Source organism: Anoplophora glabripennis, unplaced genomic scaffold, assembly GCF_000390285.2.
Source record: "Anoplophora glabripennis isolate ALB-LARVAE unplaced genomic scaffold, Agla_2.0 scaffold46, whole genome shotgun sequence".
Classification (NCBI taxonomy): domain Eukaryota; kingdom Metazoa; phylum Arthropoda; class Insecta; order Coleoptera; family Cerambycidae; genus Anoplophora; species Anoplophora glabripennis.
The window spans coordinates 963,452-980,679 of record NW_019416736.1 but is presented as its reverse complement, the minus strand read 5'-3'; the positions used below and the strand labels follow the sequence as shown (position 1 = coordinate 980,679).

General features: G+C 31.5%; 1 protein-coding gene across 2 annotated transcripts in view; it reads left to right on the top strand.

Moving 5' to 3' along the window:
- Window positions 1-17,228, top strand: part of LOC108904273 (protein FAM107B) — a 129,255-nt gene that overhangs the window by 7,398 nt on the left and 104,629 nt on the right. The window contains exon 1 of one of the 2 annotated variants that reach the window (XM_018706755.1): window positions 2,903-2,992. The exons of the other annotated variant lie outside the window; for it this stretch is intronic. Coding sequence (XP_018562271.1) covers window positions 2,924-2,992 — 69 coding nt within the window. The 5' untranslated portion in view covers window positions 2,903-2,923. Of the gene's footprint in view, window positions 1-2,902; window positions 2,993-17,228 lie in introns of those variants that run through there. 2 annotated transcript variants of the gene reach the window in all.

Here is a 17,228-nt window from a genome sequence, read left to right as displayed (position 1 = left end):
ATCATTACCTATAGTCTGTATGAGACTGAAAAAGATGGAAACTGGAAAATAAAAGAAATCAGAGTGGAATTCATAAAATAAATTTTAAAATACGAAGATAAAAAAGTAATAAAATAACTTTCGCTATCTATCGCTAATATTTCACAACTGTCTGAACTAAACATACACTTGGTAACATTAAAAGAATATTTAACGACATTAATATTTATTTATGTAAATTTGTAATATAGAAAACGTTACATGTCATTATATTATTAGGTTACTAAATGATATTTGCAATTGAAGAACTTTTTTTTGTTTTCGAAATAGACGGTAATTAAATAACTTTGTTATCTCAAATACTAGGTGCAACTAATAATTTATTCATTAATGCATATTTCAAAATAGGCAACATTGGAAATACTTAGTTAAAAATGTATCTAGTTTGTATAAGTTATATTTAATAATCACAAACTCACTTTTTATAAACGAAACAGGACTAGTTATTTGCGAAAGGATTCCCCCCTCCAAAAAAACTGAATGTTTCGAAACGTATGGAATTATTAAAAAAAGCTATATTTTTCTTTTATTTGTAGCGAATTCTATAGATATAGATGATCCATCGAAAATTTCTGTGTATATAGACGCATCTCTTAAAAAAATGAAAATTTCAATTTTTTTGAATTGAAAACAATTTTACAGTATTTCCGATTTATTCAATAATAAGTTGCATTAAAAATATTTTCCTGAAATGGTGAATTTTAATGAGCAACACATACCTTTTTACAATAAATAACACGAGGTTTCCTAAAATATTTCTGTTTTCTCAAAATTTTTACCAGGAAAGAAAATGTGTAAAAATTAAAAGACTATCAGAAATTCTAATGCCCTCTAAATTTAGGTAAAAATTTAGCCAATATTTATATTTGGCTACTCCAGAAAATCCTTCATATCAAATTTCATTGAAATATCTTTAAAGATGATGAAATTATTAAAAAAATTAAATGTGAACAATAACTTTTTCAGGAAGCTAAGGTTACTAAGGTAACTTGATCTAAATCGATTTATTTTTACTTTCAGGTATAATCCATTTTCTTTTGGACACCCTGTATTTATTTAGTTTGATACTGTAGTTTTTTGTGTATTTATCGGAATAATTAATATGATCTTATAGAAATTTTAGCACAATACTTATATCCATTTCTCTTCTCATCTCGCTTCACTCGTATTTCGACAAATAATGAATAAAGTAAAAAAATAAATATACAGTGTGTCCCGTTTTTCAGGACTTTCCTCAAGCCAATTTTTTGCAATTAGTACCCTGAAGGGAGGATATATTCAACTAACCATTTTATTGATGTGACAAAAGCCTGGCCTACTACGAATTTTAAAAAGGGTTGTTTTTCGATTAATTATGGAATATTGACATAACTGCGTGCATAGAATACCATAAAATACAATGTTTATTACGTTTTTGAACTTTTTTATGCTTAATTGTAAAAAAAATGCGTTGTAATAAATTTAAAATTCGATAAAATTCATATCGAGAAATGTGATACGGCGGTTTATTAACACGAGGTACTGAGGTGTCCAGTAACCACCAATATGCAATTAAATTGTTATCTGGATTCGACCGTGTCGGAGTGTTTTTTGCGTACCACTATTTCCTTTTCGTGAGGTGATTTCCAGCGAGTACGCGAAAATTGGATTCGAAGGTGTCGTGCGTTCATCGAAAATGGTGGTGGATATTTTGAACATATGTTGTAGTTTGTTTTGTACTTGTGCGTTTAAAAATTACTCAATTTTGCATTTTGGTAATTACCTAAATTATTTTAAATACATATGATTATTTGGACGACGTGAATCTTTAGGTATTTTAATTACATATTTTTCAAATACATAATTTGATTAAAAGTTAAGTTCCTATTTTAAGTGATTCATAATTACTAAAATTCGAGCTAAAATTTAAGCACAGCAATATCTTCATCCTACAAAATCGACACATTTTATTTTATTTATTTAAAAAGTGGAAAACAATTGTCTTGAAATTTTTACTAAATAATTCACAATAATAGTTGTTTAAATTTTTTCCGTAGGACAAGTTTGCCGCGTGCACACGTGATGTACATCAGCAGGTTAGGCGCTGTTGTCACATTGTGATGGAACTCCCCAATATTAATACTCGCTGTATTTTGGAAACTGTTAACCTTACACCCCTGTAATATACAACTTTTTTGTTCATTTATGATTATCTCATGCTGAAGTTATGGCAGTCAAACTTCTTACACCCTGTATAAGAGAAACAAGATGGGACCTAGCACAGAACCTTGTGGAATCCCGTACAACCACTTCTTCAATATAATTAACACATATTTTTCGCATAAATTGACATACTGCTTTCGGTTTAAAAAAAAATGAAGCTGTCCAGTTGTAGGCCACACCACGTATACCATGTATCATGTACCTCGAGTTTAGATAGAGTGAAGGTGTAAGCGAATTTTCCGGTCAATGATAGATTTCATTATTTAGCAGGTTTGTTTACTAGGAGCCCCACTATTAGCCCCACGACTGACAACCTTCCTCCTCGAAGTAAACAAACAGCCGCTCGCCGTGGTGCACTCAGTCCGGCAGAATCTTCGCCGTAAAGTAAGCAAGTCAAGACGGCCGCCGCGCCGATAGTGTTTTGACTTCGAGATAGACAGTTGAACTTTGTGCCAGAGAGCCTACCGCCCAGTTTTCGGCAATCAATTTCTGTGTGCAGTCAGGGCCCACTCCGATGATAATTAGGTATGTTGATAATGTTTGTTTAAGAAATTCTTGTATTTGTGATAATTCCACAGCGATAAATCAGTTATTGGCTGGCTATTAATACGCACTGGTTCAGTTGCGAAATTGTTGAGCTCAAGTCGTGGTCAGTGCGCGGGCACAGAGTTGTTTTTGTGACATGAAAAAAATGAAGTGTGTCCTGTGTTGCTGCTTTTTCCGTGACAGAAAGAAAAGCGTGAACAAACAGGTGAAAGATAAATTTAAATGTCACTGTGCGACGTGACGGTTATTTTAAGTTGTTTTAAGTGGTCGCATGCAAAACTCGTGTGGGAAATTTCAGCATTTCACTTTCACGTGGATCGGATTTTGCGACAGTAATAGAAATTTCGCGGATAATTGTTTCTGCAACACAATACGGCGTAGGTGACGTAGTTTGATGGTGTTTGGTTTTTATGAAAGATAATGGAAAAATCAAAATTCTTTCCTGTGGTTAACGGTCTGTAAAATTATTATATGGCTTCACCTTCGCTCTAATTGTGTACGTAATTATGAGACAATCTCGGGAAGCATGGCAGATGTATCTGTACTCTTCTAGATTTTCTTGAAGGGTATACACATCAATTTACGTCGGACCTACCTTTGCACCTGTTACGGTCCCAGGTAGCAAAGGTTTGGAAATAAAATCATCAGTTCCCTTAGAGGAACGAGAATTACAAATTCTGTTTTAGTATTCAAATTCTTGATATTAGTTCTAAAAACACTTTCATATCGTTTTTCATATAAAAAAAAGTAATTAATTTTCCTATAAACAAATCGGTTTGGTTTGCTGGATATTCTCCCAAGGCTACTGCGAATCCGTCATAGATCGAGCAAATCTGATAAACCAATCCAGAGCTTTTTTTCGAGAAAATAACAATGGCGCAAACCGCATCTCTCTATTTGTTACCGTTTTCAAGCTACAGGGCGTTTCTGTATTTTTGGCTAAACCGACTTGTGCCCTTTTCTGGTTTCTCTATCAAGATATCTTAAAACGGTTTGAACATTCTACAGTCACTTTTTTGAGATACATTCGATGGCATAAAAATTAATGTGATAATGTTTTTAGTTTTTCTGACTAATGTATAGTGTAATACTTCTGACGTAAATTATAATGTAGGATAATACAGAACGACAACAAAGAATAAAATTAGGTAAAGATTCCTAGATTTTTTCCGTAAAACTTTGCTTTTATGAAACTTCTATCCCTGAATAATCAAGTATAACTTGGAAGTTATTTTTGTTTGAATCTTGTAATATGAAGTAATAAAGGTCACGCAATGTGATACAAATTTTCCTTCACATAATTCCAATCGAATATCTTATTCGTTATCTGAACAAATCCCGACTAAATTAACCACTAATAATAAACAAATCGTTTGTATTGTTGATTCATAAGTATCGCTTCTTTCATAAGTGTAAACAGTAAACAGTAAATAAATAGAGGATGCTAAACTTTTCATTCAAGTTTTCACTAATATTTACGTTGTTTAAAAATAATTCTTATGAAACTCTGGATATTGTAAGTAAGAACTACATTGAGGAATTCGTTGGAAAAATCAAATTTATTAGAGCCAATTAAACAATTATTTGTATTTGCGAATTAATGATTTTTCTGGCTTAATAAGGCATGAAATGAAACGAAAAACGGTAAATGTTTAGTACTAAAAAATAATTTAAACAGCTAAAATTAATTAAAATATGTATTTGCCATGCATAATTAAATAATTGATTCTTGAAAAGCCTAATTGGTATATATTTCCTTATTTATTTACTGTGAAAAAGATCTGTTAGGGAAAAGTACCTATATAGAAGTACATTTTAGTAAAGAAGAGTAGTACAGGGTGATTCACTTTATTTTGCCCTCATTAACTTTTTGTTTTTAGTTATAAAAAAATGTGTAATACAAAAGTTGTACGATGTTTTATGAAGTTGTCGAAAATTATAGTAGAAAAACAAATGAAGTCCAAACAAAATGTCAGCGGATGTTAACTTTGTTAATTTAAATGGAACACCCTGTATGTTCTCACATATTTGGGTAGAACGTTCCCTGTCGAGCATAGTCATATAGGGTTGGTTGGGTCCATCTTTAACAATAAGCGAGATACTATTAAAAAATGAAAAGAAGGTATTTTTATTAAGAAAATAAGATATCATGTAATTGTTAGACCTTTTTCAGGCGTTTCTGGCTTTTGTCCTACTGCCATATATTTTCTTTTTGCAGCTTTTTTATTATTTTTTAAATAAAGAGAAAATATTTCAAACTTTTCAGCATCTGTGTAACCCATTTTAATTAAATAATAATAAACTGTCAAACATTAACAATGTTGTCATGACATTACCTGTCACTGTCATGGCCTACTATATAAGATTTAGTTAAAATACCTATACGGATTTTGGACCGCATCAATGTCCGATATGTCAAAATGTATATGTAACACATTTGAGCCAGTCTTACTCAGTTTCTACGAACTAACACAAATGTCCTGCTTCACCATAACACACAATCTTTCACCATAATACAAATGTTGTTTTGCTTTACCATAAATTAAAACGATATCCATCAATTCCGAGTTGCTATACACGCAGGTCATTTTTGACACTAACTACTAAAAAAACTATTGTAAACACTATCGCAACGACGATTGTAAAATCGGATTTCAGTACTCAGAGTCGCTGAGACCACGTGACTCTCCACGCGTATTAACGAATGGCGCTAGGAACTACAGCGTACTACAACTTCAATTTTTTTTTCTCGGAAACTATAAGGAGTTTACATAAATTTTTTTACGATATTGACTCCATTTCTCGTGCTGCATCTACTCCAAAAATTTTTTGGATAAATTGTGAATCACCTTGTATGTATATGTATATTACAAAGCTATTTCTTTAAATTATTTTATATGAGTCATAGTATAAAATCACTAACAATTTTAAATTAAACAGAATTGTATGATTCGATAAACAAATTTTTGTTGCGTAGCGCCAATCGTGCAATTCTGATTAAGATTCAGTTGACTAATCGGGCAATTAAATTGTGAGTATAATTCCAATAAGGTTTTACAAACCTCATTTGGATAATAAACTATTGATATTCATAATAATGCACGTTGACACCTTACAGTATTCATGCACAGTAATGGCTGATGCTGTATTTCTCTACTTGCACCGTTGACTGTTATGGTTATGCGTTAAGTAATGTAGTAATATTTAATTTTAGTATTTTGAATTATATGATTGATAATCATTAATATTATTTAATATTAAATATTTAGTTTCTTCCAATAAATATATTGGTACTTTTGGATTGACTAACATATTATTGCATAAAGAAAATGTATACAATTATGTAATACCAGAAAATAAATATTTGGAAAACGATCAAGATAAATTATACAATTTCCACAATTCGTGATATATTTTAATTGCAACAAAATTTTAGAAATCGATAAATAACTACCTATTAAATATAAATATTTGATTCTTTGAAAAACTAAAGCTTCTAACTACTATTTATCCGGAATTGATAAAACGGTTCTTTGGAAATATATAAAGGAAATAGATGTTCCAAAGCGATTTATGTGCGAGGAGTATTTAAACAAGATTTCTCCCGAACAGTGAAACAAAAGACATGAATTTTTTTGATAATTTAATTTTCAACTGTCGGAGAAGAATTGTTCTTGCTGACCTTCAGAACAGATATCCATGCAAAATGAGGTTCCTTGAAGTAGTTTTTCAAATTTCTGTATAGAAGATTTCAAACGGAGCCAAATCTGGACTATACGGCAGTTGGTCTAACTCAGAGAAATTACATTCGTGGAGGATAAGTTGGGTTTGGTTGCTGTATGAATTCTTGCGTAGTGAAGAAAGGCATTTTATAATACACACTATGTTTTTTTAGTACGTAATTTTGTATTATAGTCTTTCCGAAGTCAGTTGAACATGTATAAAAACATCTAGCAATACAATTTAATGGGTTTCAAAAGTTTTTTGCTAAAGGTAAAGAATTATAATAATTTGTATATAATCTGTAGAAAATTTCTATTACAGGTAGGTATGTTCATTTGGCCATATTTGAATTATTTATGTCCTCAAACAATTTTATTATATTGATGGTAAATTTCGTTTTGTTCCGTTTCAAAAGGTCTTCAAAATGCCATGTAATAATATTAGTAAACTAAATATCCCTCTTATTTCTCCCTTTCGCAGTTGTAATATGAATGATTAATAGAAGGTGCCTATAATAAATTAAAATTACCTCTAACACATCAAATTCCGCATTGCTGCACTGCACTGCTAGACAATTTGTCAGCCACTTGTCAACAGCTGAGATTTATTGCCCAGTAGCCCAGTTCGGCTGTCTGTGTACGCCGTTTGCCTCAAATATTTCAATGCCGAGTTGCTGCGTCAGCGACCTAACCTGGTACATACTGCCAACCTCTTGGTTCTTCAATTGAGGTCGGAAAGACTATACCATAACTGCTCCCATTGTGGTGGCCTGCTGTTCATTCAACAGGTGTAATTTCTGCTGGTGTCAAATGTCAAATAAAACAAAACAAAAGATATGTCATAATTTTGAATACATTTTCTACGGCGTTCCAATTGAACACACCTAAAATTCGTATTGCTATTGATACCACTTTCTCTTTCTGCAAATGCGAATCTAAATGGCAAATAAATAAAAGTAAAATCAGTCTGTGCTGCGTCGTGACGAAAAAACTTTTTCCGCGGTAGTAGGCAAGTTAATAATAGAATAAAATGAATGAGCTCGAAGGCCTTCGCAAGATACAGCTACGTGGTAGCTAACTGGCAATAACCCCAGACCAGTTTTTCGCATTTTCTTCGTTTTGCTTCATACTGATTAAGTGTAGTATACTTAAGAGATTACTCAAACTAATTATTAAATACACGTTATTTATCATTATTGATCGACGGAACATAATGAATGTTTTAAGGATAATTACCTATTATCTATGCCTATAGAATAATGAGATATAAGAGGCCAAGTTAAAATAATGGTTTAATTGCACCCACTGACATTCTCTTGTAATGCGTATGTACACAGTTACATATAAAGAGAATATAATTATTTTTAAACAGAGAATTTGTCACACTAACACACTTACGAACTGTGACAACTCTAATACTCACATATGCATTATTTTAATTCATAAAAAGTAGTTTGAAATAAAACTTGCCTACTTTTATGTACGAATTTATTTTAATTCACAAAAGTAATTTAAAAAACATAACATCGATAATGAATGAATATTTGTTCATACATTTAGAACATTATTAGGAAAATTAAGTTTTCGTTTAAGAATAGATTGACGACAGTGTTTATTGTCACTTTAATGTTTACTGTTTAAAGACTACTGGCATGTAAAAGATTAACGAGTAATTTCTCCGAGATTTTTTCATTTAAAAACTGTTAATTTTAATGGGAAGTTTTCACTTTGGCAAATCATTTATATTGAAGGTAATTAAAAGTACAAGTTTAACAGCCCACACAAGTTAGAAGAGTAGAAAATATAATTTTGTCTTATTTGTTTTGAAATATTGTCAGAGAAGTAAAAATGTTATCAGAACGTTTAATCCTAAATCAGATATTATTCTAACGAATTACATTAATTGTAAGGGAAGTTAGGGAAAAATCAGTAGATTAAAAAAAATTTCAAATTATTATGTGAACCCCTTTTCGAACCGCTCCTGACCGCTGACCCACAAAGGTTTATCGAGAGTGAATCTTGACCTACCGTATTCGGTCACTAACCTAGCTCTTGCTGCGTTTTTAATCTGTAGTGAACAACAAAAACAGACCAAATGAAGGAATAAGATGTTTTTTACATTTTAAATATTAAGTATTATTTATTTGTTAATAAAAACAAATGTATAAAGATAATAATTGTTTTCGAATGTTAGGTTATTACAATTTAGTATTTTTAATATTGTTAACGTTTTCACAATGTTTTATAATTGAATATGAGTTTTTGGTAATTAATTATTCAGTTTGTATTTCGTATACCTTATTCTGTGACATATTGCTTTTCAAAGAGTACTACGGTTCCTACCTACATAAAATGCTAGTACGGTTAAAAAGAACACATATGCATCCATAGCGCTTGTTAATAAAGTTAGGATCTGCTGCACTTTGATTTTGAAGCCAATTGCAAAATTCAAAACGACTGGGGAAATCAGCTGTTTCGCTTCAACGTTCAAACGCTTTGTAGTTCGCCGGCGTGTTCCCTGTTGCGAAGTAGGGCGCCGAGATAACAGCAGTTAAAGGTTAATTTGTTTATTTTTTAAAAGGTAGAGTTAATTTTAAATCTTAAATTAAATTTTTGTTAATATCTGGGATATAAACAGTTCTTGGCGTTACGATTGTCAATATAAATAATATACTGTTTTGTAGTTATTGTAAAAAAAATAACATTTACAAATTATTTAATAAAAAAATGAACAAACCATGTATGCTTTTAAGAGAAGGCGATAAAGATTCTGAACAAGTTTAGAATGACTGAAATCCGAAGCCGTATGAAATCTAATAATCATTAAATGATGTTTTTTCTGAGCTCGTTTTCTTTTAGTTTGCTTTCATGTTGATATTTGGTTTAAAAACACTTTTTGTTGTTTTCTCATAAAAAAATGAAGATTTTGTTTCTTTTTGTTGCTTTAAATACAAATAAATACATACTTACATTTTGTTAATTCGTGCTTGAACTATACTAATTTCACAATCAGATACGACTATTTTCATAGATACTCAATAGGGTTTGTTCCAGCAAAATATATCGGGAAAACTTGTTTATTTGCAATTTTATGAGGAAATGTATTTCCTTGTATAATTTCCATTTTGCCTTTAAACTGTTAAAAATTGTACTATTTTTTTTATTTTATAGACTGTCCAATTTTTATATAAATTTAAAACTAACTACAAGCCGAAGTGCCCCAATCTTTTTAAATAGGTATCGTAAAAGTGCCAATAAAATCTATTGTCAGAAATTCCAAGAAAGTTTTAATTATGATGTTTTAATGGTTTTGTAAAAAAAATTATTTCATCATTTGATATCCGTTAGATGGCTTGCATAGTTCTCATAATTATGTCAGAAACTGTTTATAAAGTGATTATTGCTTAAATTTTATTAATTTCATATCGACACGTCTAGGAAGTCGTAAAGTTTGATTGCATTTTTTCTTCTTCCGTTATTGACTTATGGATGCATCGCAGTTTGAATTCTCAAATACTGCTAGGTATTATAATGATGGAAATATTATTAATTTTTTTTAAATGTTTTATTTTTATTCTTTGGAAATATTCAGAATTGTAACGTAATAATAATAACATAAATGAATTATTCTATTCAATAACAGAAGAGGAAAATGCAGTAAAATTTTAAAGCCTCTAAAAAATTGTTTGGCAGTTTCTGATATAAATGTGTCCAAGTCACCTAAATTGAAGTACTTTTCTTGTGATCACTTAAACACTTTTCTAAAACTGAACAATTTTAATAGTTTAAATTTACAAATAATAAATTTTTCTTTCTTTGCATCGGATACAAGAGTGTAATACACTGTACTGAACAATTGATCTATAAAATAACTGTATTTAAACTTGATGTAGTATTATAAAAATATGATTCTTTGTACACAAAGTGCTCTTTTCAATTGACTCGGTACAGGGATTTATAATTTCCGACCGTATGAGAGTTTATTACTTACAGGAATAAAATTTACGACATTTTAAACGAAAATAGAGTTTAAATTTAACGACGGGCAGTAATTCATGTACAACTTTTACTTTTCACTTTGCAACACATGCTGTCGATTGGTATTTACGTTATTTTTGTTGAAACCTACATAAGGAAATTGAGTTTTAATACCGGTCGATGATGTACGCGAGCGTTAAAGTTAATTGGCTTAAATCCAATCCCGTTTACACTGAAATAAATTGTAAATCGGTAAAGATCATTTGTATATTTTTTTAATTATGTTTTTAATATTAGCCTTTGTACAAAGTCCCTTCCAGCATTGAATTATATCCACAATATCGGGTTAATATTTTATATCTCATCCATTCTGTTTCTGTCGACAACGACAGTAAATGAAAAAAACATGATTGTGCAAAAAAATGATTAACATCTGAAATGGGGCACTAAATATTACATATAATATTATAAAATTATAAAATCATTAGTATATAAATATTTAACATACGTATTTACAACTAAACGACAAATATTTGCAGAGATATTTTCGTTATAATGAGATAAATTATTTATCAAGGTCAGTAACTAATGAGGTTCCTTTATTTAGATTATTTATTATTATCTTTCAAACTGCCTTAAAATTTAGATTTTAACTGTGGGACACACATTTGTAATTCATTTTTTTTAAACTTTAATGAAATTATTTTGTAATAAAAGTTTCATAATTTACACAATTAGAGTTGTGGATAGATTAAATTTGTTATATTCTTTGTGATATTTAGCATTTTCTAAATTGTGGTTCACCTTGATGATATAATTTCAGTAAATAAATATTTACTATATAATTTTTTACTTTTGATATTTATGCGAAAAACTTGAGGTGATCAAAAAGTTAGTAAATGAGCGGAGCTTTTTAGACATATTTTTTAAAAGGAAAAAGAAATTTCGAAAAAAAATATAAGAAAAAATGTCATAGGGGTTGATTATCATCATCCTCTTATACAAATTTCAAAAAGTGTAGCTACTTTGATAGATAATGTTCACCAAGTTTGGTTTCATTGGCTTGATATACATGGAAGATAAAAAAGAAAAACAATTGTTGTTTAAATATTTGGAGGGTACGCCCCCCTTTTCAGGGGAGTTATTTCAAAAAATTTTACACCAAAGACCCCTATTAATTTTCATCAGAGAATCGCCCCTTACATTTTTTCGGTGTTATTTAGATACACCCGAAATTGATTGGAACACCCTGTTATAGGAATTATAAAAACTAATTTCTTACATTAGAAATTATGCAAAATTGTCACTGGCACTATCGTAGATAAAATATTTTTGGTATTTCTCTCAATTTCATTAGTAGTTTACTTTACATTCCATTTAAAGTTCATATATATCGGGTATTCTCAAGGTCGAGTCATTTATTTTAACAGCTGGTAGAACTCGTAAAAAAAAACAAAAATCGTTTATATACTCGTATAGTCCGGTCAAATTAGTCATAAAAATAGTGGTCAAATAACGAAAATTCCGACAAAGCTAAATTTTGGTGGAGACCTTGGGTACACCATTAGAAATAAAGTGTCAAAAGTCCCCATCGATCCCATGTGTGCTAAAAAAGATATTCGGGGTCAAAAGTCAATTTTTGAGGTTTTTGCATTTTTTTCGAAAACGGTAAGTTTTAGCAAAAAAGTAGTCCAGACAAAAATTATAGATCTTAAAATTATCTACAAAAATGATTCTTATATTTTTTTCTAAGGATCACCATTCCTGAGATATCGCGATTCTAAAAGTTGAAGGAATCACGTTCTACATGATATGCACATATATGCCACATATATACATAGTCAGGCACTCAATACAAGTAAAAATGCCTATTTGTGTCTCTTATATGTATAAACTATACTATCCTGAGAATATACACTCAACAGAAACTCAGTCCCTTAGTCAATCCCCTTTACCCGCATGGTCTTTAATAACATCTGGCTACTCTATTGTAAAAACTTTTGTAAAAAATACACGAAACAAGAAACAAGTACAACTATCTTGTCTTCCTCCAACATCGGCTTCTGCTAATCAACACTTGTATCGAGTATACTATCAAGTTCAGACATAGCTAGGCAATCAACTGAACCAAGAAGACGGGTTGGAAATTAACAGATAATACTTTGGAATCGATTCAAACTTTATTCCACCTAGTCCGGAAAAACTCCTGAACACTGTTTTTTGCAATTCCAAAAAAGTTTGTAGTGCTAAATGTGGCTGTAGAAGAGTAGGGTTACTGTGTTCTTCAGCGTCTACTAATTGCCAAAGCCAGTTTTGCTCAAATGTCCAATTGAATACAACAGACGAAGATTCATGTGATTTCGATGAAGAGGCAGCTGATTCATCTTCATTTGAACGATTTATGAACATCCAGCAAGAAGAAGAGGAAGAAGAAAAAGAAGAAGAAATCGAAGAAGACATGACTGTTGAAGTCGACTTTGAAGAGTATGAATCAGATTAAAATATCAAAAGAAATCACAACTACAGTTAAAGTCAATAACCAATATCAATAATCATCGTGCAGTTAAAAGAGTATTGTCTCTGAAAATTCCGTCATAACAGTTCGTGGAGTAGGCCTACCGGGGAAAGCACGTTAAAAAAAACACTACTTCACAGGTGGTGTGGAAATGTGTGTGGATATCATGTAGAACGTGATCCCTTCAACTATTAGAATCGCGATATCTCAGGAATGGTCATTCTTAGAAAAAAAAGTATAAGGACCATTTCAGGATCTATAATTTTTGTCCGGGTTACTTTTTTGAAAAAACTTACCGTTTTCGAAAAATATTCAAAAAACCTCAAATTTTGACCTTTGACCTCGAATAACTTTTTTAGCACACATGGGATCGATGGGGACTTTTGACACTTTATTTCTAATGGTTTACCCAAGGTCTCCACCAAAATTTAGCTCTGTCGGAATTTTCGTTATTTGAAATGTCTATTTTGACCGGACTAATAAAAGTTGCCAAATAACAATTATTTAAAAAAAATTGAAATTTAAAAACTTTATAATACAGAGCTTATTTATTGTCATTTTCGACCACTGCGTTGTAACAACATCAATAGTAAACAAATGGTAACAATTTTGAACAATTTTAAACAATCTTTGTAGAACAATTTTGAACAATTCTTGTACAACAGGATTTTTATAACTCTCTTCTTCTGAAACCTTTATATCCCTAAACGATTTTTTGTAAATAGACTTTTTTACGAGTTCTACCAGCTGTTAAAATAAATTACTCAACTTTAAGAACACCCTGTATAATTGACTTGCCTCTTAATAAATTCTTTGAAACCGATAATATCCTGGGAAGTTGTTTTCTTCAATTTTTTTTCATCCTGTACTCTGTTCCGTAACGATGTAAATAGAGTTCCGCTTATTAATCGAAAAACTGCATGCGGATTCCCGTCGACTTGTTCGGAAAATCGCAATTTGTTCCGGAGGATTAAATTGAGAAGAATAGCAGTCGACATACGTCGTAAACATGGAAAGTAGTAATATTCAGTACTCGGTGTTTTCACAAAATCGTAAACGATTTGAGCGATTTAACAAACCGTAAAAATTAAGTTGACACAAATTTCGAGGTCTCGACATGTTAATACGTTGTAAAATTGTATTGTTCACAGCTCGAAAGAGTAAGACAAAAGCCCTGTATTTCGGTCACAGATCAACTGCTTTCTAGTTATGTTGTTCCTTTTATTAAAAAAAGTTATAATTAAAGAAACAGTAGTAAATAGAAGTCAGATTTTCTTAATATGTGTTGATATACAGATATTCAACTGCCAAAACATTATTTTATTTTAATTTCTTAAGAATTAAAGGTAAATGCTTTGAGTTTGTGTTATTCTGCTAACAGTACTCTACTACAATAAAAAAACTGAAAGGGACACAAAAATTCTCGTTGGAAATTTATTTATTTAATTCAGTTTCAGCATCACTATTACCACAAGTATTAATAATATTTCTGTAGTATTCGCAATATGAATGTTCAACAGTTTTAAGCGTCGCTGTTACAACACGCAGAAGAACTATACATTTATGATCAGCGTCTTTTTGTCGCTTCCGTTTTCTAATTATAACATATTCTTAATTGAATTCCGCTCCATTTGATAAACCTGCAGAAACGTAAACTGCTTCCACTAATTCTCCTGGCGCCGATAATCAGTGCAAGTGCAAAACCTGCATAAAGGTTTAATCTTTAATAGACGGTCAGTGATCTCCGAGCTAAGAGAAGCCAGTTACTAAGTGTATCAATTAAAGTGGAAATATAATGTTACAGAGATGATCACTATAATGGCACGAAATGAATATACATAGGTATACCGGGTGATTATCCAGAACTTAATCAGAAAACTTTTGCGGATATATGCGCATATGTTACCGGAAAAGTTGTACTGTTTGATATTTAAAAAGCACTACGCAACTGGATGACTGTATTGTGTGCGCGCATGTCTCTAGGTAGCTAGTGCCGATTTAATTTGACAAAAAATATATTTATTCAATATTACTGTGGTTTCCATAGTGCTCTTATTACTGTGGTTTATTGTTCAAGTGTTCCTTGCGTATGTGTAAACGTTGCAGAATTAACGGTTATTGTTTTGGTTTGTGGCGAAGCAACCACACAAAATGCATTAGATAATATTCAATATGGCGTGTCCACTATGTCAAATCCGATAAAAAAATGTAAACTTTTGATAAAAAAAATGTATGAAGTTTTCAAATTACGATTATTATAGCTTTGTTCCTAGTGTATTTGATTTGAAACAATGAATTTTGAACCTTATGTAACCATTATATCAGAATGCGCATGCGTTTGACTGTTAGAAACTGTTTTGGATTGCTCTGGGAAGAAAACTTATAACTAGACATCAGAAACTTTGTGGTGATAATCAAATAAATAAACAGTAGTAATCAATATTATGCTAATAAGCGGAATACGCGTTGTAGTAGCAGAAAGAGGCTAAATAATGTGGTCAAGTCGTGTGCCTTACAATAAACAATGCTACTGACTGCCATAAAAACACGTGCCATACACTCTACCAAGCAAAGCATCAAACTCGTTTACATACGCACAAAAGACATGAAATGCACGGCTACCAGGGCAGGCATTAGGGTGCGGCTAGCGTATCGAATAAATTGATCGATGCGAAGCTTAAGATCAAAGGCAGACATGTACCCGGCCTACAACTAACCCTACTTATAACACTTACTTTTCAGGTTCAGCTTGAAGAGAAATATTCACGCTTCTGTTATAAACAATTATGAGATTGTTAGGGTCATCGAATCCATGAATGTAATATTATATTCAAGATGTAGGATTCAGTATGGCGGATGAGGTGATTCTGTAACACCATAACCATGGGGACCGAATTTCCAAATTCGAATACCGTAGATTTGTTAACCCCATAGCCCTGGAGATCGACCATAGAACACAAAAAGCTTTAATACAATATTCTGTTCTAGACGAAGGACATAATGTCCCAAGTTATCCAACTCATTGATAATATTAACTGCGATGAACATTTTCTTCCTTAGGTCATATAACTTACTAGGTCATTCTTTGTTTACGTTATCTTCCAGAGTCCCTCATAGCAAGAACTACACAAAACAGTGTAAAGAATACCCTTTGTTTAAAACATATGTTATATGTTATGTATTTGCTTAGACACTTTGCATAATATTTTGATATAGTTATTGGTAATACACAATGGAGTAAGTCACGTAAAAGCCAAAACATTGGCGATACAATGTGACAGTCCCAGTGAGGTTGTTGTAATAGTTGTACCTGAATACAACTAAGCAAGGTACAATGGTGGTTTAGTTTTATAGTGACAGTGAAACAAATTTTCGTGTGTTATGTTCCCTGTGAGAAAAAATACTAGAGTGGTTTATAATAATTTCATTCTGTTATAAACAGAGGGCTATATCCGGAAATTTTATGGTCTGCAAGAAGTCCTGATTTCATCCCCGTGTAGTTCTTGCTGTGAGGGACTCGAGAGGAGGAAGATAAAATAGGTAAACAAAGAACGACCCACTAACTTATACGACTTAAGAAAGGAAATAAACGCAGTTAATATTATCACTGCAGATGATAACATAAGGCATTAACTTTTGTCTAGAGTAGATCGAACACGTTTTATAATAAGAATTTAAAGGATTGCCTAGAAAATTTAAGTCAATATCATTGACGTGCACTGGTTCCATGGCAATCTTGACTTTATCCGTTGTGGAGGGTCAAAAAATAAATAAAAATATAATGCAAACTATTGAAGTAAATATATGATACGTATATACTGTTGTAATCAGAAAAAAGCAGAGGATTTCAAAAAATGATAAATATACGAGGTCTGTTCAGAAAATACCGAACTTTTTGATTTACGCGCTTAGTGAAGATGTTTAGTGATATGTGTAACAAAACGGAACAGATGGGCCAACTCAAACAGCAAAATATTTCAGTCAATTATTGGAAAGTTAAGGATTTTCGAGTAGGTTTAGCGTCGCCATAAAGTCGTCGAGAGACTAGTGCCTTTTGTCACCGGGAGTAATAAATTTGCAAAGCCATCCTTCGAAGAAGGCCTCATGAAATTTAACAATGTTTTTGAACAAGATGACTTAGACTGTCTAGGCTAGGCCATGTGTTGGGCATCTGGGAGCGACGGTTGGGCTACATGGTGAAGGGAAATATCGATATTTCTAATAAC